The sequence below is a fragment of the Schistocerca nitens genome, chromosome 6 (genome assembly GCF_023898315.1).
Source record: "Schistocerca nitens isolate TAMUIC-IGC-003100 chromosome 6, iqSchNite1.1, whole genome shotgun sequence".
Classification (NCBI taxonomy): Eukaryota; Metazoa; Arthropoda; class Insecta; order Orthoptera; family Acrididae; genus Schistocerca; species Schistocerca nitens.
Genome location: NC_064619.1, coordinates 240520362 through 240547993, shown reverse-complemented (window position 1 = coordinate 240547993; position 27632 = coordinate 240520362). Strand labels below are relative to the sequence as shown.

Below are 27632 nucleotides of genomic sequence, written 5' to 3'. Positions count from 1 at the left end.
GTCTGCCGCCTAGGACAGTGACCAGCAGGAGACAACGCGGGTTGGTGATACAGAGGGCAAATTGGTTGCAGTACAGTTGACAGGCTATTTTTGAATGAAAGGATTGTGCACGGGAGGTGGTGGCTCATATCACTCAAGAGATCCAAAGGGCTGCCGCAGAGTCCATCCCCAGGTCTAGTAATCACCTCAGACAACTGCATGTACCTTGTCGATTGGCAATCAGCGCCAGACGGACAGCTCTGCGGACCTTCAAACCGTGTCCAACTACAGACAATCTTCATGCCTTCAGGTCTGCGAGGGCACATGCAAGGCGAGTGATCAAAGAACAGAAGAGGGCATCCTGGAGGGAATTCACCACTTCCATTAATAGGTCCACTTCCGCTGCGCACGTTTTGGAATCAATAAGACTGATTTCAGGCAAGGGTAGTCCACACCCCCTTACGGCCTTGTCAAATAATGGGGTCTTGGTGGACACGCGAGAAGACGTGGCTCACGTTTTAGCTGAACACTTCTTTACTATTACTAAGTCATCCAGACAAGCTCCTGCTGTTCAGGTATTCTGTCAGACTGCATAGATGAGGAAGCTCAATTTCTTCTCGCATAATGAGGAAGTCCAAAACCTTCCATTCTCCATCTGGGAACTGGAATCAGCTTTATCTGCAGCCAGAGACACTGCTCCAGGACCTGATGAGATCCATTATGCCATGCTTCGTCATCTGTGCTCTGAAGCGAAAGGTCATCTCCTCTCTTGCTTCAATCAGATCTGGTTTTGATGGACAGTACCCCATGACTTGGAAGGAGGCAATATTAATTCCATTCTGGAAACCAGGCAAGGACCATGGCACCCCTAACAGTTATCGGAGTGTCGCCCTTACCAGTTGTATGGGTAAGACTCTTGAACGCATGGTCAACTGCCGCCTTGTCTGGCTTCTAGAGTCCCGAGGTCACCTGAACTGCTCCCAGTGTGATTTCAGGCGCTACTGATCCACGCTTGACAACTTAATTCTACTGGAGATGGCGATACAGGAGCCCTTCTTATGCTGAAACCATTTAGTTTGTGTGTTTTTTGACCTCAAAAAAGCATATGACACTACTTGGAGGTACAACATCCTTCGCCAACTTCATGAATGGGGACTATGTGGACGCTTGCCGCTTCTGATCCAATCCTTTCTCGAGGACCGGAATTTTCGTTATCACATTGGCGATGCCATGTCTGATTGCTATATTCAGGAGAATGGTGTACCCCAGGGCAGTGTCCTCATTGTCACATTATTTGCCATTGCTGTCGGTGGCATTTCCTCCACAGTCAGGAGCCCTGTCAAATGCTCTTCGTTTGTAGATGACTTTGCAATCTTCTACTCTTCCTCTAATCTTAAGATGACGACGAGGCAGCTACAGCTGTCCATTAGGAGGCTGGAAACTTGGGCACAGACAACTGGTTTTCGGTTCTCACGAGAGAAGATTACATGTGTCAATTTAATTTTAACTGTGCTCATTGGAGCTTGAACCAACTAGTGCTCACAATGGAGGACAATATTTTACGTTTTCAAGATACTGTGTGCTTCTTGGGTTTATTATTTGACTCGAAATTAACTTGGCTCCCAAACCTGAAAGATCTATGAGCAAAGGGCTTCCAGTTATTGAATATTTTGAAATGCCTTGGCAAAAAAACATGGGGAGCTGACAGGTCCTGCCTCTTGCAGTTTTATGTGGCATTTGTTCAATCCCGCTTAGATTATGGCAACATGGTCTACGGATTGGCCCATCCTTCCTACCTGAGGATGTTGGAAGCTGTCCACCATGAGAGCATTCGTATATTGACTGGAGCCTTTCGGTCCAGCCCAATTCCAAGTTTTTGTGCAGAGGCTGGTGAACTACCACTCTGGATTGGGCGAAGTATGCTTTTGGCTTGCTTCACCTCAGTCATTGGCATTTAGTTCAGTGGTCCAACCCACTTTTGAATGACTGTTCAGTAATTGGCCCCAAACGAGTGGTATATGTGCTGCAGACTGTCTCAAGGATCTGGATCTCTCGAGCATCAAAATACACACCCAGGGATGGAACACACTGCCACCTTGGCATCTTTAGAGGCCCAAAGTGATTTTAAGCTTGACACAATGCAAGAAAACTTGTACTCCAGATTTCGTTTTTACAACTTTGTTTTCATCTATTTTAAGTATGTACCACAATTTTATCGTTATTTATACAGCTGGAGCACAACAGGAGAATGCTCTCAGTTGTTCTGCTGTTTTTCCTGATAGCATTTTTAAAGTGCGTCTTCCAGAACAACTTACAAATTATGATGCAGAGTTATATGGCATTCTGATGGCACTGGAGAGCGTTTACAGACATCACCGAACAAGGTTTCTTGACTATTCTGACTCTTTTAGTGTACTGCAGGCCCTTCACCAAATGTATCTGGTAGACCTGCTGATCCAGCTCATTCATGACTCCTTACAGCTGCTCCAGTGTCGTTGCAAGGAGGTGATTTTTTGCTGGTTACCTGGCCACGTTGGGATACAGGGCAGTGACAAGGCTGATAAAGCTGCCAAGGAAGCATGTTGGGCTAGTGCTGTCCATGAGTATCCCATCCCGTTGCACGCCATTATCTCATTTTCTGACTGATGCATCATGCATCAGTTGGAGACTGAATGGTTGGCAGGCAACAGACAACAAACTGCAGTCGCTCAAATTGACCACAGAGGCGTGGCAGACTTCATGTCAGCCTTGCCACTGAAAGGAGGTTTTGCTTACCAGACTGCACATTGGGCATAGCCCTTTCATACATGGCTTCCTCCTCCACTCAGTGAAGTTTGTGGCGTGGTACTTTCACTTCAGCATATTGGCTCTGTGTGTTCTGTGTACTGGTGAGATTAGGGCAGGCTCAATCTCGCTGGAGATCTGTCCAACATCCTCACAGATATCGATACCAGTGTTACAAGAGTGTTGAAATTTTGGGAACTATCAGGCCGCATCCGTAAACTATTGGGGAAGGATGGCAGACATTAATGCATTATAAACTGTTCTGCATGTGGGGGGACAGCCTTTGTCCCCACCCATGAGATCTGCATGCTGACTTTTCGTCAGGGTGCTGATGACCATGATGTTGAGTGCCCCCTCAACTCAAATCATCATCAAAATGAAAAAAAAAGTATCCTATAACTGTAATATCAGTGAGTCACTGTTGGAATTGGCCAACTCAAACAAATACCTGGATGTAAAACTCTGTAGGAATATGAAATGGAATGATCGCATAGGTTCAGTCATGGCTAAAGCATGTGGTAGACTTCGGTTTATTGGTCACAGGTTTGTTTAATCCATGGGAGTGTGTCACAGAGATACTGAGGGAACTGAAATGGCAGACCCTTGAGACAGGCATAAACTATCCTGAGAAAGTCTATTAACAATGTTTCAAGAACTCGGTTTAACTGATTTCTCTAGGGATATACTATAACCTCCTACATGTCACTCACACAGAAATTGTGAGGATAAGATCAGAATAATTACTGTATGCACAGAGGGATTCAAACAATCCTTATTCCCATGCTCCACACTTAAATGGCACAAGAATAAACCCTAATAACTGGTACCATGGGAAGTACCCACTGCCATGTACCTTACGGTGGTTCGCAGAGTACAGATCTAGATGTACATCAGGAGACAAGTCTGGTGGGCAATTTTCTACCATATGATAAGGATCTTGTGCTTCCGGAGAGGAACAAAAAATCCTTTGATGCACTTCACCCAGATGATTGGCTTTCACTCATTGCCAGTGCCAAACTTGTTTGGAAGATGGAACCAGATTTCAAGGTTTTTAGTTCACTAGGGTAAGGGTTGCTTAGACGGTAATTCTAAAGCAACTGAGTAGTCTGACTATAAATTTCACCTGATGTTCTTAGGTGAAGAAAAAGTTATAACATCCTGTTGCTGTGGATTTATCAAAGCATTAAAGAAGCTGAGAGACATTCCCTAAAGAAATATGCCACCAACTAACATTTCAGTTTTCTCTGTCTTGTATGATGAACTTCGGCCAATCAAAAGCTCCAAAAGGTAAACTTACTTGACATGTATAGCTCAGCTGAAAAATTGAATTTGTGTTGGCAACTACCAAATTAACAGTGGATTTGTAAGTGTGTGTGGCAAAATCCATTGAATTATGGCTGAGAATGTAATGCTGAGTGTACATGTTTATGTAATTGCAACAGGAGCAGTGGTAAATTTTTCATATTGCAATGAACACTGTAATTCAACCTAATTTATTGTATTTACTCAAAGTAAGTTTTCTTTCTCTGCAATAAGTACCGCAGAAAAACCAGCATGTTTAAACACTAGAATCCTCTTGACTGCACAGAAAATTGAAATAGTGCCTTTTTTCCGAAGATAAAGTAATTAATTGTCTAATAAAATAAGCAGTTGTGCTACAAAATACGCAAAATGCTGTTTTACCTGATATATACTGCTTGAATCAAGAAAGCCAAAGTACATAACCCTAGTTTTCTTACAATTTTTTTTAAAATTACAATGTTGTTCATGCTTAGTGGGCCATTCATTTTCCTCCTTTTCTTTGTGTACTTTGAGCGGTGAAGTTCTAATAATGAAATACCACATACATTCAATGTGGAAGCTATGAAAATTAAGCACTAAATGTCGAACTGAGATGGATATAGGCATTTCAGATTTTTACTGCAGACCAATATAAAAACATGCAGACAGCAGTATGGCTCAGAAGCACATTGTCATATATTTTATTCTGTTATTTTCCAGAGCTATAATATTGGCTGCTGCTCCAGGCGAAGTTCTGCCTAATTTTCCTGAACCTACTCATGTGTTCAGCCCACGAGCCTGTCAGCTATCTGTGGTAGTTGATGAGAATAAAGTAAGTCATTCTATTTCTCTTAAAGAGAGACATAGATTATTTGTTCCTTAATATTAGTATATGAAAAAGTATGGTCACACAAAGTACTTCGTCTACAGTGTCACATACATGTTCTTTTATTCAAAACCATTATGGCAGGTACTTGTGCCCTCCATCCATTGAAGTTTGCCAGATCTTCCATCAAAAAGCCCAAACTAATTTGGAGTAACTTTTTCTTTACCTGTTTAATGAAGTGTTGCTGTGTCTGCAGGACAGGATGTAGTAATTATCTGTATTAACGAAAAAGTTCTTGACATTTAATTAACAATTATTAATTTCTTTCAAAGAAATAGTGTGAAACATGATACCTATTTCTTTCGAAAATGACGAAAACTTTGTTGTTATGAAAAGAACCATATGGTGTCCAGGTATTTATCTCCACTCTGTTGGTATTTAACAGAGTTAATTGCAGTAGTCATAACATGTGCTCATTTATAAGTTGAAGGCATCTTTATTCTTTGAGCATTTGAAGAAAATAATTCCTAAAGGCATGTGTTCACTAGAAAGTCAACTTCTGCAAGTCACGTGTAGGAACTGTTTGTGCAAGTTCCTTGATATGAAACCCCTTCCCCCCCAGTAATTGGACTTAGAAGTTTCACTGACCTCCAGAAGCAGCTTCTGCAAGTTAGTGTAAAAAGTTTCTTGAAGCTTGCTACAAGCTTTCCTCAAACTTCCAGAAGTTTTGTGTGTTCTGTACAAAAATGTAAATGTTGAAAGGTGAATTGTACATGTGAACCAATGAAAAAAATGAGTTATTTATTCTGGAAATGGAATGCTTTTCCTGTGTTGTGGGACATGAAAAGTGGATTTCAAAATAATGTAAAGGAGTGGGACACATTTGAAAATATTGCGGCAGATATTCGGAAATACAGAAAAACCTCACAGTTTGCAAAATAAGGGTGATTAAGAAATTTATAAAACCAAGAAATTTAAAAGAGGATTCGTACAAAAGTAGAGGGGAGTATTTTGACTCCACAAAATTTGTATTTCACTCCTACATGCCCAAGAAACAGAGGATAATTTGGTAAGCAAAATAAACTTAATGTTCTCCAAATACATGGTCCAGTCACACTGATGTGACCATCGCCTATATTCAACATCAACGTACAATAACCACTCACAGACTGTTTGGCAGCTCTAGCAGTGGAGGGTATCCAAAGTGTGTCAGATGGATACAGCAGTTGTTACTGTAATGAGGAGACAGAGCTATTTATTTGACATCCAAAAGGATATGATCATTGCCCTTAGGCCAAGGGTGTATGCATTTTTGAAATGGCTAAGTTTGTGAACTGTTTGCATGCCACCATAGTAAAAGTATACTGTGCATGGAAAAACTTCACTATCCGAGGCATTGTGGTGTGCCATGGGCCATAGATGACACAGCTAAATGATGGCTGCAGCGGTGTGTATGGGTGAATAGTCATGCAACTTTGAACAACTGGCTACCCAGATGATACAATAGTGTCTTAAAAACAACCATTCAGCGAACATTGATGCGTATGGGCCTCCACAGCAGGCACCTGTTTCGTGCACTATGCTGATTGCTGTTAATTGGCGACAAAGGCCGGAATTTGCACACCAATACCATAGCTGGATGTTCACTGAGTGGCGACAGGTGGGCTTTTCAGATGAATCGCACTTCATGCTCTGTTGAACGGAAGGCTGTTGGCGTGTGATGTGATACGTCTGACGGCAAATACTGTGTAACAATCGTTGGAAGGGTCCAGGCCATAGGAGAGAACAATATTATGGTCTGGGGAACGTTTTCTTGGCATTCCCTAGGTGATTTCATCATTATAGAAGCCATAGTGGATGCATTGGTGTCCCACAGTCTTTCTACTTCTCTCCTTTTCCACTCCCTCTCCTTGCCGTCCTTCTAACCTCCTGATTACACCTAGCTGCCCTAACCTCTCCCCACCTTGTCTGTGCATGCTTCTACAAGTAGCTCTTTACTGTTCCCACTGCTATTGTGCTCTCTCCCTCCCTCCCTGTGCCCCAGCCTTGTCTTTACCCCCACCACACAGATTGGCTTCTCCTATCATGCACAGTTGCTCACAGTCTGGCCTCGGCGGCCAGAGACAATGATATCGTGTACATGCATGTGCACGCGCTTTGTGTGTGTGTGTGTGTGTGTGTGTGTGTGTGTGTGTCTGAGCATGTTGACTACAATTTTCATAATGTTGTCATCATTCCATCCTGTATTTTCGTATGTGCATTTCGTTTTTCTCTTCAGCATGATGGCATCTACCAGCAGGACAATGTAACGTGTCATACAGCTCGCAGTGTTTGTGTTGTTCAGTGAGCGCCAGGATTGAGTTCACTGTACCCTGCTGGCCACCGAACTCTCTGGATTTAGACCCAGTTGATAATCTGTTAGACCACCTCGATGAGATTGTACGCGCAATAGATCCTTAACCAACAAACCTATTGCAACTGGCCGTGGCACTGGAGTCAGCTGGCTCCACATCCCTGTCAGTACCTACCAAAACATCATTGACTCTCTTCCTGCATGTCTCTCAGCTGTCTGCACTGCAAAAAAAAAGGTTTTCATTCAGACTTTTGACAGCTGGTCACATTAATGTGATGACTATAGACAGTGTAGTATGTAAAAATCAGTTTAAATTTTTCTTTGAGCAGTCACATGGTACACAGCGACACCACCAGAGGGCAACATCAAGTAGGCACTCTCCACGCCAGATGCCTCTATTTGAATCTATCCCAAATAGGTGTTGCTCATAAACTGGAATAAATTTATGCTTCTGCCACAAGACAGTCTGAAGTGTCCATTCCGTTCAACTGTAGTAGTGTCAGTTGCCAAAGAGGGCACTGACACCAAGAACTGCTTTCTGCTGCAAGGTGACATAGGTGAGATTGTTCTGCCCTTCGTGAATAAATGTGGATGCACAACAACGCTTTTCCATTCCCGGTTGCCAGCAGTTGCAGTTCTTGTCGCAATTCCGCAACTACTGTTCCTGCTGGTGCGGATCATCAGTTACTGCCGGTATAGCCAGCTGTTATAAACAAGTGATTTTTGGACAGTAACTGCTGAGTGTCTTAAGTGATATTGTTATTCAAAGCTAGAACTCGGTACTGTTAGATACATCCATCCAGGCTGAACTTAATTAAGATTAGATAGTTCTGTTTCACTGTGCTAGGTTAGATTAGAATGTAAGACTTCTTCTACAGAGCCATGCAACATTCATCACTTGTAGCTGAGTATTCTGTATACATTTTTTAATAAATGTTTGTTACTTGTTTCATTTTGTTGTTGTTGTGGTCTTCAGTCCTGAGACTGGTTTGATGCAGCTCTCCATGCTACTCTATCCTGTGCAAGCTTCTTCATCTCTAAGTACCTACTGCAACCTACATCGTTCTGAATCTGCTTAGTGTATTGATCTCTTGGTCTCCCTCTACGATTTTTACCCTCCACACTGCCCTCCAATCCTAAATTTGTGATCCCTTGATGCCTCAAAACATGTCCTACCAACCTATCCCTTCTTCTAGTCAAGTTGTGCCACAAACTTCTCTTCTCCCCAATCCTATTCAATACCACCTCATTAGTAACGTGATCTACCCACCTTATCTTCAGCATTCTTCTGTAGCACCACATTTCGAAAGTTTCTATTCTCTTCTTGTCCAAACTGGTTATCGTCCATGTTTCACTTCCATACATGGCTACACTCCATACAAATACTTTCAGAAACGACTTCCTGACACTTAAATCTATACTAGATGTTAACAAATTTCTCTTCTTCAGAAACACTTTCCTTGCCATTGCCAGTCTACATTTTATATCCTCTCTACTTCGACCATCATCAGTTATTTTACTCCCTAAATAGCAAAACTCCTTTACTACTTTAAGTGTCTCATTTCCTAATCTAATCCCCACAGCATCACCCGATTTAATTTGACTACATTCCATTATCCTCGCTTTGCTTTTGTTGATGTTCATCTTATATCCTCCTTTCAAGACACTGTCCATTCCGTTCAACTGCTCTTCCAAGTCCTTTGCTGTCTCTGACAGAATTACAATATCATCAGCGAACCTCAAAGTTTTTACTTCTTCATGAATTTTAATACCTACTCCGAATTTTTCTTTTATTTCCTTTACTGCTTGCTCAATATACAGATTGAATAACATCGGGGAGAAGCTACAACCCTGTCTCACTCCTTTCCCAACCACTGCTTCCCTTTCATGCCCCTTGACTCTTATAACTGCCATCTGGTTTCTGTACAAATTGGAAATAGCCTTTCGCTCCCTGTATTTTACCCCTGCCACCTTCAGAATTTGAAAAAGAATATTCCAGTTAACGTTGTCAAAATCTTTCTCTAAGTCTACAAATGCTAGAAAGGTAGGTTTGCCTTTTCTTAATCTTTCTTCCAAGATAAGTCGTAAGGTTAGTATTGCCTCACGTGTTCCAACATTTCTACGGAATCCAAACTGATCTTCCCCGAGGTCCGCTTCTACCAGTTTTTCCATTCGTCTGTAAAGAATTCGTGTTAGTATTTTGCAGCTGTGACTTATTAAACTGATGGTTCGGTAATTTTCACATCTGTCAACACCTGCTTTCTTTGAGATTGGAATTATTATATTCTTCTTGAAGTCTGTGGGTATTTCGCCTGTCTCATACATCTTGCTCACCAGATGGTAGAGTTTTGTCATGACTGGCTCTCCCAAGGCCATCAGTAGTTCTAATGGAATGTTGTCTACTCCCGGGGCCTTGTTTCAACTCAGGTCTTTCAGTGCTCTGTCAAACTCTTCACGCAGTATCTTATCTCCCATTTCATCTTCATCTACATCCTCTTCCATTTCTATAATATTGTCCTCAAGTACATCGCCCTTGTATAAACCCTCTATATACTCCTTCCACCTTTCTGCCTTCCCTTCTTTGCTTAGAACTGGGTTTCCATCTGAGCTCTTGATATTCATACAAGTGGTTCTCTTCTCTCCAAAGGTCTCTTTAATTTTCCTGTAGGCAGTATCTATCTTACCCCTAGTGAGACAAGCCTCTACATCCTTACATTTGTCCTCTAGCCATCCCTGCTTAGCCATTTTGCACTTCCTGTCAATCTCATTTTTGAGACGTTTGTATTCTTTTTTGCCTGCTTCATTTACTGCATTTTTATATTTTCTCCTTTCATCAATTAAATTCAATATTTCTTCTGTTACCCAAGGATTTCTACCAGCCCTCGTCTTTTTACCTACTTGATCCTCTGCTGCCTTCACTACTTCATCCCTCAGAGTTACCCATTCTTCTTCTAATGTATTTCTTTCCCCCATTCCTGTGAATTGTTCCCTTATGGTCTCCCTGAAACTCTCTACAACCTCTGGTTCTTTCAGTTTATCCAGGTCCCATCTCCTTAAATTACCACCTTTTTGCAGTTTCTTCAGTTTCAATCTGCAGTTCATAACCAATAGATTGTGGTCAGAATCCACATCTGCCCCTGGAAATGTCTTACAATTTAAAACCTGGTTCCTAAATCTCTGTCTTACCATTATATAATCTATCTGATACCTTTTAGTATCTCCAGGATTCTTCCAGGTATACAACCTTCTTTTATGATTCTTGAACCAAGTGTTAGCTATGATTAAGTTATGCTCTGTGCAAAATTCTACAAGGCGGATTCCTCTTTCATTTCTTCCCACCAATCCATATTCACCTACTATGTTTCCTTCTCTCCCTTTTCCTACTGACGAATTCCAGTCACCCATGACTATTAAATTTTCGTCTCCCTTCACTACCTGAATAATTTCTTTTATCTCATCATACATTTCATCAATTTCTTCATCATCTGCAGAGCTAGTTGGCATATAAACTTGTACTACTGTAGTAGGCATGGGGTTTGTGTCTACCTTGGCCACAATAATGCGTTCACTATGCTGTTTGTAGTATCTAACCCGCACTCCTATTTTTTTTTATTCATTATTAAACCTACTCCTGCATTACCTCTATTTGATCTTTTATTTATAACCCTGTATTCACCTGACCAAAAGTCTTTTTTCCTCCTGCCACCAAACTTCACTAATTCCCACTATATATAACTTTAACCTATCCATTTCCGTTTTTAAATTTTCTAACCTGCCTGCCCGATTAAGGGATCTGACATTCCACGCTCCGATCCGTAGAATGCCAGTTTTCTTTCTCCTGATAACGACGTCCTCTTGAGTAGTCCCCGCCCGGAGATCCGAATGGGGGACTATTTTACCTCCGGAATATTTTACCCAAGAGGACGCCATCATCATTTAATCATACAGTAAAGCTGCATGTCCTCGGGAAAAATTACGGCTGTAGTTTCCCCTTGCTTTCAGCCGTTCGCAGTACCAGCACAGCAAGGCCGTTTTGGTTAATGTTACAAGGCCAGATCAGTCAATCATCCAGACGGTTGCCCCTGCAACTACTGAAAAGGCTGCTGCCCCTCTTCAGGAACCACATGTTTGTCTGGCCTCTCAACAGATACCCCTCCGTTGTGGTTGCACCTACGGTACGGCCATCTGTATCGCTGAGGCACGCAAGCCTCCCCACCAACGGCAAGGTCCATGGTTCATTTTATATTGCTCATATTTCATATGCTGTAGACGTTAGCGTGTAAGCCAACTACACCGTCAGGTGGCTTGCGGAGTTTGGATGTAGATGTACCTTGTACGGCAACATTTTTTTGTAATAGAGGGTTTGCTCCCTCCTATCTTGGATTTTGGGCATCAGACTTGTGTTACGGAATGTAATAAATAGGAGACACTGGTATTGAATTTCTACTTCCCCTTCTGATTAAAAAAAGTAATCGATATAATCCTTTTGTACGTCCTTGAGTGACTGGCCAGTTATGTATGTTTAATGGTTCAATGGAACATTTGTTTTGGCCTGTCTGTCATCGCAACATTCTCCTTGGGTTTGTAAGTATTGCGAATAAAATTTTTCTAGGTGGTGCATGACAGCAACTGCTACTCTCCCGTGTCATTCTCCTATCCTTTCGGCATCTCCTTCAGCGATTCCCTCTTCCTCTGGATCTGCCCCATGGAACACTGTCCCTTTTGGACACCAAATTGCTGTGGCTATCAGACTGTCATCGTGCCCTCCAAAGCTACTAATGGTAACCATCTTTCGACATCCTCCTGGTCTTTAAACAGCTTCGTGCCCGGGCCCATTACCTAATTAAATGCCAGAAACAGATTTGTTGGGAACGATGTGTCACTGCCATGTGGCAGCATACTCCCTCTTTGCAGCTATGGGCAAAGATAGGCTCATTTTTGGCCGCTGTCCTCCTACTGGTATCCCGGGAATTTCCTTGAATGATATTATCCTTACCAGCCTGGTCTCTGTTGCTGAGCATTTTGCTTGGCATTTCACCCAGGCCTCAGTGTGTGCCCACTGTTCGCCCGCATTCCATCTTCTCAAACACCATCTGGAACGACTTCCATTCCCCGTCGTCTGGAGTTTTACAATGCACCGCTCAGTGAGTGGAAACTTACCAGCACCCTTGCTCTCTGCCTCAGCATGGCTCCGTGACCGGACTGGGTGCACAAACAAATGCTTAGACACTTATCGGTGGCTAGCCGACGTTGTATACATGTATACACTCTCTCTAAGGGAGTGCGCCTCAGCCTTGTCAGCCCATTGAGGGATTGGCAGGATGCCCTGTTGCTTCTTCTACCCTGACCAGCTACCTGGGCTTCGTGGCCTGCCCCAGTCCTCACCCTACCTGATCTTTTCCTCTTCCTCCCTTTCTTGTATGTTCTGCCTGACTTTGTGTTCTTTCTCTGTTTTCCTGTACTACTTTCACACTGTCTAATTTGCTAGTCTTTACTGTGTATTGTTGAGTGCCAGGGGAGGGGGGTATATGTCCCTCATGACAGTTTCTGCCATTGTGGGCCTCTGGCTGCTCGCTGAATGGGGCATCTTGTCTGCCTTTCTTCTTTTCCCCCTTTTCTTATTCCTTTTCCCTTTTCTAGGCTTTGTTGGCATTCACTAGACTTTGGGGTTTTCTTTCCTCGGGTTTTGCATACTAGGCTCTACTTTGGGGTGTAGTTTCATTGACATGCCTGTTCCAGGTAGGAAGGACTAATAACTAATAGTTTGATCCCTGTAATCCTTAAACCAACCAAAAGAAACTGCTTCCACATTACAACAAGACAAAGCAATTTCAGCAACATGAAAAATGTTCCTCAAGCAGCAATTTACTCTTACATCTGCACAATATTGATGTTACAATTTATGAGGATTTTATCTGTGAGCTTTCTATGTTTCTTAAATATTTCAGAAACGGTTTCACTGCAGTGCTCTGTGTTACATTGTTGGATCTGTAGTGTAGTACTGTCTCACACATCTCATTCCACTAGAGATATTATATCTAGTCCATTCGTACGGGGCAGTCACCTGGTAGACCGTAAGAGAAATTTTAGGCACCTATGTTCTTGAATTTGTTTTCATTGAAATTTCCCATGAATCATAGTTGTGATCTCTCACTATGATTCAGTGAGTCAATTTGACAATTATAACAGTTGCTAGTTCTGCAAGTTTCGCAAGAGAGATTCTGTGAAGTTTGGAAGGTAGGAGATGAGGTGCCGGCGGAAGTAAAGCTGTGAGGACAGGTCGTGAGTTGTGCTTTGGTAGCTCAGATGGTAGAGCACTTTCCTGCAAAAGGCAAAGGTCCCAAGTTCGAATCTCAGTCCGGCACACAGTTTTAATCTGCCAGGAAGTTTCAATTATAACACACTTTTTCAATGAAAACTATGCAACACTTGTGCTGACAGTGTATGACAAAAACCCTCCAAATTTCAAGCAGCAAGAACTGATGCTCAGTATGAAAGCAGACATTGTCTGTTATTATCAATGTAATTGTTATAACATTGAAGGACACTTTTGTGTCAAATGCAGAGGTGAAATAAGGGCAAAAAGTTTTCCTGCCTTAAAAATTGACACATCTTCCAAATTCCAAACTGTTATTAACAGTTTCTTCATAAACAAAAATTAGTGCTGAGTGCAGTGGACTGGAAAACTCCCTCACTTACTTTCTCCCAGTTTATCACTTTGAGAATCTTTGAATTTAAATACAATTGTAAGAACTGAGATGCTGGTATAATATGTCTCAGAAAACAGTCAGGATCCTATGTATTAAATTAATTTGGAAAGATAGTCCCCAATTTCTGCAAATAACTTCAACAGTCGATGTAAACCCATGGGAAAACAAAGTAAGCAAAGAATCTGATGACAAGATGCTAAAAAATTGGAAATTATGCAACACAGAAGTGTAGTCACTCCAGTATGTATTGTTTTCCTGAATTGTAATCTATGTGACTTGGTGAATATTTAACGATGTTTAAGTCACAGCTTACTGTTGGTATAATATAACTGATTAGTGAGTATTTGTAAGCCTGTTCACAAACATAAGAAGGGGCCCCTCAGGTTTTCGAAGTTGACCCTTCTTCTTTTACAGTTTACTTCTAACTGCAAATGGGTGGATTCGGCACCAAGGCGTACTATAACAGTAAGGGATTCTATGTCCGATCTGCCAGAAATTCGTAATGGTCACAAGAAAGAAGAGATGTCTTACGGGGGAGAGCCATTAACACATTTTCAGCGACTGGTATGTACTGATGAATGGATATGAAAAAACAAAGCGTAAAATGAATTAAATTTAACAAAATCTTGTTGTCTTAATCATGTGCAGGTTCGTGGCAACCAGTACCAGCCAATACTTCGTGACCACATCTGCAAAGAAATGGCACCTATAATTGAAGCTCGTATTGCGAACATTCCTACAGGTGTTGGATCTGATTGGAGAGATTTACCAAACATTGTTGTTCGTCTAAGTGATGGCAGTTACACTAAAAAACTGTAAGTTGATGTTCAGATAAATCTGGCCATAGTTTATGAATTACCATTGAATGCGGTTATAAAGCCTTCTGAAACACAGATTTTGTTGTAATTGCGTAACTTGTAGTAACACAGATCAGAATTATCTTGTTTGACTAATCTTAGCAGAGAAGCATATTGTGAAATATATTTTTTTGTGTTCAATAATAAACTTAAAGTAGCGGTTTTGAAAAGGGTGTTATTATTATTATTATTATTATTATAGTAGAAAGGGAGTTGGAGAAGGAAACAGCAACTTCACTGTGTGAAACTGAAAGTTACTATTTAATAATTTACAAATAGAGGAGGCCACTCACCGAATAGTAGAATCATTGAGTCATTGACACGAGAGAGAGAGAGAGAGAGAGAGAGAGAGAGAGATGTATATTGTGCCTGCTGAATTTCTGCCTGCATTACATAGTCACGTGTCATTACTAGCAAATAATTAATGTATGACATTATATCTGATTAACTGGTACAAACAGTGAAGACGAAAGTCTTTATAAAGGGGCGAATGTTGAAACAACTGATCACACTTGAATTGAAGCATTTATTATGGGAGGTGTGTTGAAAAACTGGGGTGACTTCATGTTTTTATGAAAAAATATTTATTTATTCATCAATATTCACGTTGTCATCTTCAAAGTAATCCTTCTCAGATAAAATACGCTTGTGCCAACGCTTCTTACAATCATCAAAGCCCTTCTCATAAGCACTTTTTGGTAGAACGTTGAGTACTTCCAGCGATGCAGTTTTTTTATTTCTTCAGTTGTTGAAAATCTCCCATCCTTTCACAGGTCTCTTCAGTTTTGGGAACAGGAAAAAGTCTCAGGTGGCCAAATCCAGTGAATGCGGTGGCTGAGGCATGATTGTCGTGTTGTTTTTGGCCAAAAAATCTGTCACAAGCAACGACGAATGAGCAGGAGCGTTGTCATGATACAAAAGCCATTAATTGTTTTTCCATAATTCCGGGCTTCTTTTGCGTATAGCTTCTTGCAAACTGTGCATACCGTCAATGTAATACTCCTTTTTGACCATATGACCTTGATTAAAAAATTCATGATGCACTAAGCCACAGTAACTTGGGGATAAAATAATGATAATAATAAATAAATAAAAAAAAGAGTGAGCAAAACTGTGACATTCGGTCGAACTTCATGTCCTTTTTTCGGCCTTGGCTCTCTGGGATGCCTCCATTGGGCTTTGGTTTCGTCGTCATTACCGTAAACCCATATTTCATCACCAGTTATGACCCTTTTGAGCAAATCAGAATCATCATTGACGTCATTAAAGAGCGCCTGAGCAACGCTCGTGTGCCAGTTTTTCGAGAAGTTTTGGAACAAACTTCACTGACACACTTCTCATGCCCAAAACACTTGAAAAAATTGCTTGACATGAACCGACCAATATGCCAACATCCTCTGCAACTTCTCTTACAGTAATTTGTCGATTTTCCAAAACAGTTTTCTTCACAGGTTTCATGTTATTATCTGTTGTTGATGTGCTGGGGCGTCCAAAGCGAGGTTCGTCATTGGCATCTTCTCGGCCATCTTGGAAGAGCTTGTACCACTTCTAAAAAAATCCCCCCCCCCTCTCCCCCTTAGAGCAGACTCACCGTATGCCACTGTGAACATGTGTACTAACATAACAAAAATTAAGATCGATAATCGAATGTACGTTGCCCACGCAATTTGAAAAGTCACCTTACTTTTTGAACAGCTCTCGTATGGTGTGCTGACAAATTCATTAAATGAAGATAGCATATTAAATGGTCACATTAAGCATTTTTTCCCAACATTTATTTGATGTAAATGTGAGGAGCTATCTTTGGCTATTTCAATGACCTTCAGTTTCATTAATCAGTAGAAAAATATGAATATATATGACATCCTTTTTTATGGTGGTGATTTCATCACTACAGATGATGCAAAAACTATCAGTACTCCAGCCACAGGCATAATTTGTATCACTTCAGGCAGGGGGTTACCTTCATATCCTCGGATGTTATTGAATTTAGCATATCTTAAAATTCAGGGGTAAGTAAGAAACACGTATTTTTTTGTTTTCTCCAAAAAAATTCCTGCCCCGGTGTAGAGGCCACCAAAGATGACACTGCGAACACAATTTTGAAGATGCAAATTTTGGAAAATTTTTTAAAATGCTGTATCTCTGTAACAATTCTAGATATTTTGTTAGAGTTTTTTTTATTTGAAAGGTAATTGCTTTATGATTACAATGGAATCCTGCGTTTGGACATATCTGTCAAATTTCCTTTACTGTCACATTTTGAATTTGTTTTGATAATTTACAGATTTCTTTTTCCAAAATTTCCAATCCAGAAAAGTTTGATTTTTTTCTGTTGATTAGTACCATGTAGTACTATATTCTCTGTAAGGGAGAGCTTCCGCTTTTAAGTTGGACAGGTTTTATTTTAAAAAATCACTTTTTTAAACTTTCAAGGGCAATGTATGTCTTCACTGAAGTTGTTTCTTACTAATTTCTGTGTTACAATGTTTATTTCTATTGTCTGTGTTGCAGTTATTTCTTTTCACTTTCTTTGTTGCAGTTATTTCTTAAACTTTGTTGTAGTTTCATGTCAGTTTCTTTGTCGCAATTGTTCATTGCAGGTTTCTGTATTGTTCCGTGCCAATTTGTTTATTGAAGAGGCTTCTAAGAAATCTGAGACCATCCAGTGAGTTCTGTGTTTTCTTGAGGAATTTGCCAGTTGATCGCAGCATATTTTGTGAGGACTACAGTAGAGTCCCGTTCACCCGAACTAATTGGGACCGGACCTTGTTCGGATTACCGATTTGTTCGGATTAGCTGGAATTACGGTGACTAGTTTCTAGAATGAAGTATACCAAGCAGATAAGTAGATACACCATGGTAACAAATGGGAACAAGTGTAGGAACAACCGCTCACTCTCACTTCCTGCCCTTGTTGTTGTGCATTGTTGAGAGCTTTGTAATGTCTGAGGTCAGTGCTCTGCCAGTTGGCTCGCAAAGTGCTTGGTTGTGTTAGTTACCGATTGCTGGCACCTGTAACAGTTGTATTGTATTTGTTCAGGTGTAGTGGTGTGCGTATTTTAGTCATGAGTAAACGAAAACAAACAACGTTAACTCTCAAATAAAAACTGAATGCTTTGAAGTGGATAGACAATGGTGAGAATGTATCTAAACTGACAACGGAACTGGGTGCTGGTAAAGCAACCATTTGTGATTGGAAGAAGAACTGAGTGAACCTTGAACAGTCCTGCGCAACATCTTCGGGGAAAAACACTCGAAATTCGGCAGTCTTTGAAACCCAGTACGATAAAGTGGATGAAACTCTTTTCCTTTGGTTTATGCAGGAAAGAGAAAGGGGACCTCAGTTGAGTGGAGCACTGCTTCAGGAGAAGGCTGTTTACCTGAACAAGTTAATGAATGGTGGTGAGTCTTTTAGTGCGAGACTGGGTTGGTTGGACAGATTCAAAAAAGTCATGGAAGCCCTCAGCTAATAATTACTGGAGAGAAGCTTTCTTCTGACCATGATGCAGTGAAGGAATACTTGGGTGAGTTAGAAAAAATGATAAAAGAGGGAAAGTGTTATCCCCAACAAATTCATAACGCTGATGAGACTGGCCTTAATTTTAGGGCATTGCAAACAAAAAGCCTCCTCCTGGTTTTAAAACGTGCAAAGATCGTGTGACTTTATTAGCGTGCAGCAATGCTGCTGGTAATTACAAGTTGCCTTTAATGCTGATCGGCAAATCTGCTTGGCCCAAACTGCAACATGAAGTCCCTGCCCGTATATTATCGCAACCAGGAAAAAGCCTGGATGGATGGTAAGCTGTTCAAAGAAAGGATTCGCGTCAGTTTGTTCCCTCTGTTCAACAGTTTTCTAAGGAAAATCATTTGTCTCCCCATGCAGTCCTTTTGATTGATAACGTGCCACTGAGGAATTATGTGATGGAGAAATTGCGGTGAAGTTTTTGCTGCCGAATGTCACACCACTTCTACAACCGATGGACGATGGCATACTGCAAACATTAAAACTGATTTACAGACAACAGCTTTTAAGAAATCTGATCCAAGATGATAGCATTCCTTTAGTGGACAAATTAAAAAGGACCATTGTGAAGGATGTTGTTTATTGGGCCGCTGAGGCATGGCAGAATATTTCAGAAAATACTCTGAGAAAATTATGGAGAAAACTGTGGACATCTCTTGAATTAGAAAACTGTGGACATCTCTTGAATTTCAGGACAACCTAGTGGAAAATGAAGAGGAAAATCTACTACAAATGATACAGGAAGGTAGTGAAGGAGACATAGACGAGTGGATAGCAGTGGATAGGGCGTGTATGGAGAACCTTACTAACGCTGATTTAGTTGCTGCTGTGACTCGAGACCAGGAAGAAGTGGACGGCTGCGACGGAAGTGACAATGGACCTGAAAGCAACAAAGTAGAGCTGGTGCCACCAGTGACACAGCAGAAGCCCTTGATCTCGTGCTACAGTATTTGGAGCAACTGCCCACTGCTACACCTGCTGATTTTGATGTTTATGAGACGATGGCGCAACTATGCAACATATAAAAGACTGTCTTCATTACGCCGAAAAACAATGACTGTTTTTGTCATCTAAAAAGTATGGATAAAATGTCCGCTGTAGTTTAGTAAGTAATACGGTTCCGCACTTACGTTTAGTGAAAAAAATACGTGCTTACGGAATATCGGACCAGGTTTGTGATTGGATTCAGGATTTCCTAGAAGAAAGAACACAACATGTCATTCTTAACGGTTCAAAATCTGCAGATGTAGAGGTAATTTCGGGAGTACCGCAAGGAAGCGTGATAGGACCTTTATTGTTTACAATATACATAAATGACTTAGTTGACAACATCGGTAGCTCCGTGAGGCTATTTGCAGATGACACGGTTGTCTACAAGAAAGTAGCAACATCAGAAGACTCGTACGTACTCCAGGAAGACCTGCAGAGGATTAATGAATGGTGCGACAGCTGGCAGCTTTCCCTAAATGTAGATAAATGTAATATAATGCGCATACATAGGGGCAGAAATCCATTCCAGTACGATTATGCCATAGGTGGTAAATCATTGGAAGCGGTAACGACCGTAAAATACTTAGGAGTTACTATCCGGAGTGATCTGAAGTGGAATGATCACATAAAACAAATAGTGGGAAAAGCAGGCGCCAGGTTGAGATTCATAGGAAGAATTCTAAGAAAATGTGACTCATCGACGAAAGAAGTAGCTTACAAAACGCTTGTTCGTCCGATTCTTGAGTATTGCTCATCAGTATGGGACCCTTACCAGGTTGGATTAATAGAAGAGATAGACATGATCCAGCGAAAAGCAGCGCGATTCGTCATGGGGACATTTAGTCAGCGCGAGAGCGTTACGGAGATGCTGAACAAGCTCCAGTGGCAGACACTTCAAGAAAGGCGTTACGCAATACGGAGAGGTTTATTATCGAAATTACGAGAGAGCACATTCCGGGAAGAGATGGGCAACATATTACTACCGCCCACATATATCTCGCGTAATGATCACAACGAAAAGATCCGAGAAATTAGAGCAAATACGGAGACTTACAAGCAGTCGTTCTTCCCACGCACAATTCGTGAATGGAACAGGGAAGGGGGGATCAGATAGTGGTACAATAAGTACCCTCCGCCACACACCGTAAGGTGGCTCGCGGAGTATAGATGTAGATGTAAGTTAGAAAGCTTTCCTTTCATCGTTATGCATTGTTTAAACCTAATGTTTTCTTGCCAATTTTTCTAATACATGTTTACTGTACTGTGTAAATTAAAATAATGTGTGTGTACAGCAGTTTACTGCACAGTTTTCCATACATAGACTAACATTTTTCATGCTCGGATTAGCCAAGCATTCGGATTACCGGGGTTTGGATTAGTGGGACTCTGCTGTATTTGAAATACCTTCTGACTGGGGCCACAGGAGAGTGAAGTGTGCTGGCTATTTGCATATCCATAAAAGAGTTATGTATGATAGGGGGGGGGGGGACTTTGTTCAGGTTGGGAATAAGTGTTCTCATTTGAAGACTCTGTTTCAAAGTGAAAATGTTTCCAATGACGACTTTTTGTGTTGTAAGTGTTTTGACAGAATAACAACAGTGATAGTATCTGAACAAGGCGAAGCCTCCCATGGTGCAGATGATGTGGATTTTACATCAGTAGAGGAAGAATTAAATACCCTGAATCAGTCAACTACAGAGGTAGGTGTTAGTCCTGTTAAGAAACTGTGGCCAATGAAGTAGAGTCATTAGCTCTATGCATCAAGAAAGTGCAGAGAAATTACTAAAGCTATGGATGAATACACTACAGCAAAACTGACCACACTCTTCAAAGTAGAAATTCCATCTTCAGAAGAAAATGAACCAAAGCACTCTTTCACCTCTTGCCAGGAATTTTTCACAAATATCAATTCAGCTATTGAATATTGTGCATCCTACAGTGAAGAGGTGCAAGTTTTAACTATTATTCCAGAGACTATTTTCAAAGAAAATCGTCAGTATCAAAGTACATGGTAGAAAAGTCAAGAAATGTGAGGTCTGAGAAAGGAGTCTTTGGAAGACCAGATCCCTATTATGGTCATGCTGTAGAAGCAGCTAAAGTTCAAATAGTGCAGTCATTTTATCTGGAAGATAAATGGGGCTGTTCTCGCCAGATTGCCAACAAAAAAGACACTATAACTGTAACAGTTGTAGATAAAAAAGTTTTGGAAGTGAAGAGGTACATGAGTCGCAGTATTAAAGAAACTTTTGCAATTTGTAATAGCAACTATAAAACTTCACATATTGGAAGATCAAAATTGTATGCACTGCGACCTAAGTGGGTAGTTCCACAGCAACCTAGAGATGTCTGTTTGTGTGTACTGCGCGAATTTTGAACATAGTGTGGTAACTTTTAAGAACTTTCTGGAGCATGTGACATATGACACCTTGGTTGGGTGTGTGAAGTCATTAGTAGTATGTGATATAAAGCGAGAGACTTGTTTGATTCAAGAGGGCGAAAGGAAAGATGAAGAAAAAGGCATCAGGGAGAGTAAAAGATGAAAGGAGTACTTCAGTGAACACTGTAAAAACTGCAGTGAAGTGGTGTTAAGAGAGAGGGATGATGTAACATACAGTGTGAATATAGATGAAGAAGAAATTAGAAATTAGGAAAATAATACAAATAAAAAACACAGATGATGTGACTTACCGAACGAAAGTGCTGGCAGGTGGATAGACACACAAACATACACACGAAATTTAAGCTTTCGCAACAAACTGTTGCCTCATCAGGAAAGAGGGAAGGAGAGGGAAAGACGAAAGGATGTGGGTTTTAAGGGAGAGGGTAAGGAGTCATTCGAATCCCGGGAGCGGAAAGACTTACCTTAGGGGGAAAAAAGGACAGGTATACAATCGCGCGCGCGCGCACACACACATCCATCCGCACATACAGACACAAGCAGACATTTGTAAAGGCAAAGGGTTTGGGCAGGCGGAAGTACAGAGGCAAAGATGTTGTTGAAAGACAGGTGAGGTATGAGCGGTGGCAAATTGAAATTAACGGAGATTGAGGCCTGGCGGATAATGAGAAGAAAGGATATACTGAAGGGCAAGTTCACATCTCCGGAGTTCTGACAGGTTGGTGTTAGTGGGAAGTATCCAGATAACCCGGACGGTGTAACACTGTGCCACTGTGCCAAGATGTGCTGGCCGTGTACCAAGGCATGTTTAGCCACAGGGTGGTCCTCATTACCAACAAACACTGTCTGCCTGTGTCCATTCATGCGAATGGACAGTTTGTTTCTGGTCATTCCCACATAGAAAGCTTCACAGTGTAGGCAGATCAGTTGGTAAATCACGTGGGTGCTCTCACACGTGGCTCTGCCTTTGATCGTGTACACCTTCCAGATTACAGGACTGGAGTAGGTGGTGGTGGGAGGGCGCATGGGACAGGTTTTACACCGGGAGCGGTTACAAGGGTAGGAGCCAGAGGGTAGGGAAGGTGGTTTGGGGATTTCATAGGGATGAACTAAGAGGTTACGAAGGTTAGGTGGACGGCGGAAAGACACTCTTGGTGGAGTGGGTAGGATTTCATGAAGGATGGAGCTCATTTCAGGGCAGGATTTGAGGAAGTCGTATCCCTGCTGGAGAGCCACATTCAGAGTCTGATCCAGTCCCGGAAAGTATCCTGTCACAAGTGGGGCACTTTTGGGGTTCTTCTGTGGGAGGTTCTGGGTTTGAGGAGATGAGGAAGTGGCTCTGGTTATTTGCTTCTGTACCAGGTCGGGAGGGTAGTTGCGGGATGCGAAAGCTGTTTTCAGGTTGTTGGTGTAATGGTTCAGGGATTCCGGACTGGAGCAGATTCGTTTGCCACGAAGACCTAGGCTGTAGGGAAGGGACCGTTTGATGTGGAATGGGTGGCAGCTGTCATAATGGAGGCACTGTTGCTTGTTGGTGGGTTTGATGTGGACGGACATGTGAAGCTGACCATTGGACAGGTGGAGGTCAACGTCAAGGAAAGTGGCGTGGGATTTGGAGTAGGACCAGGTGAATCTGATGGAACCAAAGGAGTTGAGGTTGGAGAGGAAATTCTGGAGTTCTTCTTCACTGTGAGTCCAGATCATGAAGATGTCATCAATAAATCTGTACCAAACTTTGGGTTGGCAGGCCTGGGTAACCAAGAAGGCTTCCTCTAAATGACCCATGAATAGGTTGGCATATGAGGGGGCCATCCTGGTGCCCATGGCTGTTCCCTTTAATTATTGGTATGTCTGGCCTTCGAAAGTGAAGAAGTTGTGGGTCAGGATGAAACTGGCTAAGGTAATGAGGAAAGAGGTTTTTGGTAGGGTGGCAGGTGATCGGCGTGAAAGGAACTGCTCCATCGCAGCGAGGCCCTGGACGTGTGGAATATTTGTGTATAAGGAAGTGGCATCAATGGTTACAAGGATGGTTTCCGGGGGTAACAGGCTGGGTAGGGATTCCAGGCGTTCGAGAAAGTGGTTGGTGTCTTTGATGAAGAATGGGAGACTGCATGTAATGGGTTGAAGGTGTTGATCTACGTAGGCAGAGATACGTTCTGTGGGGATGATTGGGTTTGTGAATTTTAGGAAGAAGGTAGAAGGTAGGGGTGCGGGGTGTTGGTGGGGTCAGGAGGTTGATGGAGTCAGGTGAAAGGTTTTGTAGGGGGCCTAAGGTTCTGAGGATTCCTTGAAGCTCCACCTGGACATCAGGAATGGGATTACCTTGGCAAACTTTGTATGTAGTGTTGTCTGAAAGCTGACGCAGTCCCTCAGCCACACACTCCCGATGATCAAGTACCACGGTTGTGGAGCCCTTGTCCGCCGGAAGAATGACGATGGATCGGTCAGGCTTCAGATCACGGATAGCCTGGGCTTCAGCAGTGGTGATGTTGGGAGTAGGATTAAGGTTTTTTAAGAAGGATTGAGAGGCAAGGCTTGAAGTCAGAAATTCCTGGAAAGTTTGGAGAGGGTGGTTTTGAGGAAGAGGAGGTGGGTCCCGCTGTGACGGAGGACGGAACTGTTCCAGGCAGGGTTCAATTTGGATAGTGTCTTGGGGAGTTGGACCATTAGGAGTAGGATTAGGATCATTTTTCTTCGTGGCAAAGTGATATTTCCAGCAGAGAGTACGGGTGTAGGACAGTAAATCTTTGACAAGGGCTGTTTGGTTGAATCTGGGAGTGGGGCTGAAGGTGAGGTCTTTGGATAGGACAGAGGTTTCAGATTGGGAGAGAGGTTTGGAGGAAAGGTTAACTACTGAATTAGGGTGTTGTGGTTCCAGATTGTGTTGATTGGAATTTTGAGGTTTTGGGGGGAGTGGAGCTGGAAGTGGGAGATTGAGTAGATGGGAGAGACTAGGTCTGTGTGCAATGAGAGGAGGTTGAGGTTTGCTCCAAAGGTTGTGAAGGGTGAGTGAGTTGCCTTTCCGGAGGTGGGAAACCAGGAGATTGGATAGTTTTTTGAGGTGGGGGGTGGCGTGCTGTTCTAATTTGCGATTGGCCTGTAGGAGGATGCTCTGAACAGCCGGTGTGGATGTGGGAGAGGAAGGATTGAGGACTTTTATTAAGGATAGGAGTTGACGGGTGTGTTCATTGGCTGAGTTGATGTGTAGGTGAAGGATTAGGTGGGTGAGGGCAATGGATTGTTCAGTTTGGAACTGGTATAGGGACTGATGGAAAGAAGGATTACAGCCAGAGATGGGAACTTTAAGTGTGAGGCCTTTGGGGGTAATGCCAAATGTCAGACAAGCCTGAGAAAATAAAATATGGGAGTGTAGTATGGCTAGGGCGAAGGCATGTTTGCGGAGGGAATGTAAATAAAACTTAATGGGGTCGTTGTGGGGATGTTGTGAGGGTGACATGGTATTAGAAGGTGGAAAGTGTAACATGAGGCTGAAATGAAAATGAAAATAAAAATATATGGCGAGAGATAAGGTGAACTAGAAAGCAACTGGAGATCTGGTATGAAAAAAGGCGAAAAGGTGTTGGTTATAGCTGTGCTATGTTGATCCTGTGGTGAACTTGGTTGGTAGACAACGATATGCACAAAGGTTATGTGGTTGTGTTGCCGCCAAAACACGTTAAAGGGTGGTGAATTCAGGAAAATTTCGAAAAAACTGCTTGTAAATGTATTAAAAGGAGTGGTTTTGTGTTGGCAGATTGTGAAAATGAGGCTAACAATTGTCCGACGAAGAAATAATGACGTTAAAACCTGTGGGAAGCAGCTAAAAAAGATCAGTGATGTGGAAAAACGGAAATGGAAAAAAAGCGGAAGTTATTGGAACAAGCCGAAATGGCTGTTTAATAGCTGAAAGGAACTGTTTGTGAACTGCAAATGGTGGATTTTGTAGCAGCAGTATTGTTGAAAGTGGAAAAAAAAATTTTTTTGCTTATGGTTTGGAAGTGGGTTACGTATTATTGAGTATATATAGGCGGGATAAAATTGTATGGTAGATTGGGTAAAGAGGAGAAGGTGAATACAAAGTGAAACTACCTGCAAAAACAGAAAGAGAAAATAAGATGACAGGAAAGATTTCGAAATGCAGCAGTGACAATAACGAACGTAATTGTTGGGTTCAAATTAATGATATGAATATAATAGAGGGAAACATTCCACGTGGGAAAAATATATCTAAAAACACAGATGATGTGACTTACCGAACGAAGTGCTGGCAGGTCGATAGACACACAAACATACATACGAAATTCAAGCTTTCGCAACAAACTGTTGCCTCATCAGGAAAGAGGGAAGGAGAGGGAAAGACGAAAGGATGTGGGTTTTAAGGGAGAGGGTAAGGAGTCATTCCAATCCCGGGAGCGGAAAGACTTACCTTAGGGGGAAAAAAGGAAATCCCCAAACCACCTTCCCTACCCTTGTAACCGCCCCCCGGTGTAAAACCTGCCCCATTCACCCTCCCACCACCACCTACTCCAGTCCTGTAACCCGGAAGGTGTACACGATCAAAGGCAGAGCCACGTGTGAAAGCATCCACGTGATTTACCAACTGACATGCCTACACTGTGAAGCTTTCTATGTGGGAATGACCAGCAACAAACTGTCCATTCGCATGAATGGACACAGGCAGACAGTGTTTGTTGGTAATGAGGATCGCCCTGTGGCTAAACATGCCTTGGTGCACGGTCAGCACATCTTGGCACAGTGTTACACCGTCCGGGTTATCTGGATACTTCCCACTAACACCAACCTGTCAGAACTCCGGAGATGGGAACTTGCCCTTCAGTATATCCTCTCTTCTCGTTATCCGCCAGGCCTCAATCTCTGCTAATTTCAATTTGCCGCCGCTCATACCTCACCTGTCTTTCAACAACATCTTTGCCTCTGTACTTCCGCCTCGACTGACATCTCTGCCCAAACTCTTTGCCTTTACAAATGTCTGCTTGTGCCTGTGTATGTGCGGATGGATATGTGCGTGTGTGTCCTTTTTTCCCCCCTAAGGTAATTCTTTCCGCTCCCGGGATTGGAATGACTCCTTACCCTCTCCCTTAAAACCCACATCCTTTCGTCTTTCCCTCTCCTTCCCTCTTTCCTGATGAGGCAACAGTTTGTTGTGAAAGCTTGAATTTCGTGTGTATGTTTGTGTTTGTTTGTGTGTCTATCGACCTGCCAATAAAAGGTAAAAGTAAAGCGTTAGATAAGGGAATAGAGGTTTAGTTAAGGAGGAGCATTGGATGAGAGAATATTTTGGAGAAAAAGTTTCATGTCAGAGTATCAGGTATAATGTGTGAGGATCTAAAAAGTTAAAGCAGTATAGCAGGCATTAAAGTGTCCTGGTTTGCCGTAGAGCATTTACAGCATCTGCAAGCTGGACATCATCAAGACAGATAACTCGTCTATGCGTTCTGCCAGTAGTGATCCTGTTAGAAATCCAGCCCGTATATCTCTGTTAATTTGACAGTTTTCTGACCATAATTTACTCTTCTGCAATTACCCACGTTAAGTGACTATTTAAAGCAAAGAAATTTGAGCTGATTCTATCGAAGTAAGACATGCAAACTACATCCAAGGTATGAAAAATAAAATTTATATTTCATGTACCCACAATATTTACCAAAAGGAATCACGTGCTTCATTACTTAGAAACAAAAGCAAGAGAAAATCTGCTAAAAGTAAATGGTACTTACCTAACTCCCTGACAACAGTTACCTTTCATTCATTTACTCCTTATGGTTAAAGCCTGAAAGAATTATTCTGAGAAGCATGTTTTGCCAAATTGATACTTGGCTATATAAAGAATGTGAAGTGTAGGAACGTAACACTGTTTTACATAATGATAAATGAGAAATTTTCTTCAGAAATCTAATACAACTGTTT

The 27632-nt window shown here is 42.0% G+C and overlaps 1 protein-coding gene across 2 annotated transcripts in view; it reads left to right on the top strand.

Moving 5' to 3' along the window:
• The window catches only part of LOC126262872 (DNA (cytosine-5)-methyltransferase 1-like), a 257340-nt gene that overhangs the window by 213329 nt on the left and 16379 nt on the right, over positions 1-27632 (top strand). For both annotated transcript variants that reach the window (XM_049959738.1, XM_049959737.1), the window contains exons 23-25: positions 4765-4876; positions 14348-14497; positions 14582-14748. In XM_049959738.1, the coding sequence (XP_049815695.1) occupies positions 4765-4876; positions 14348-14497; positions 14582-14748 (429 nt within the window). The remainder of the gene's footprint in view (positions 1-4764; positions 4877-14347; positions 14498-14581; positions 14749-27632) is intronic.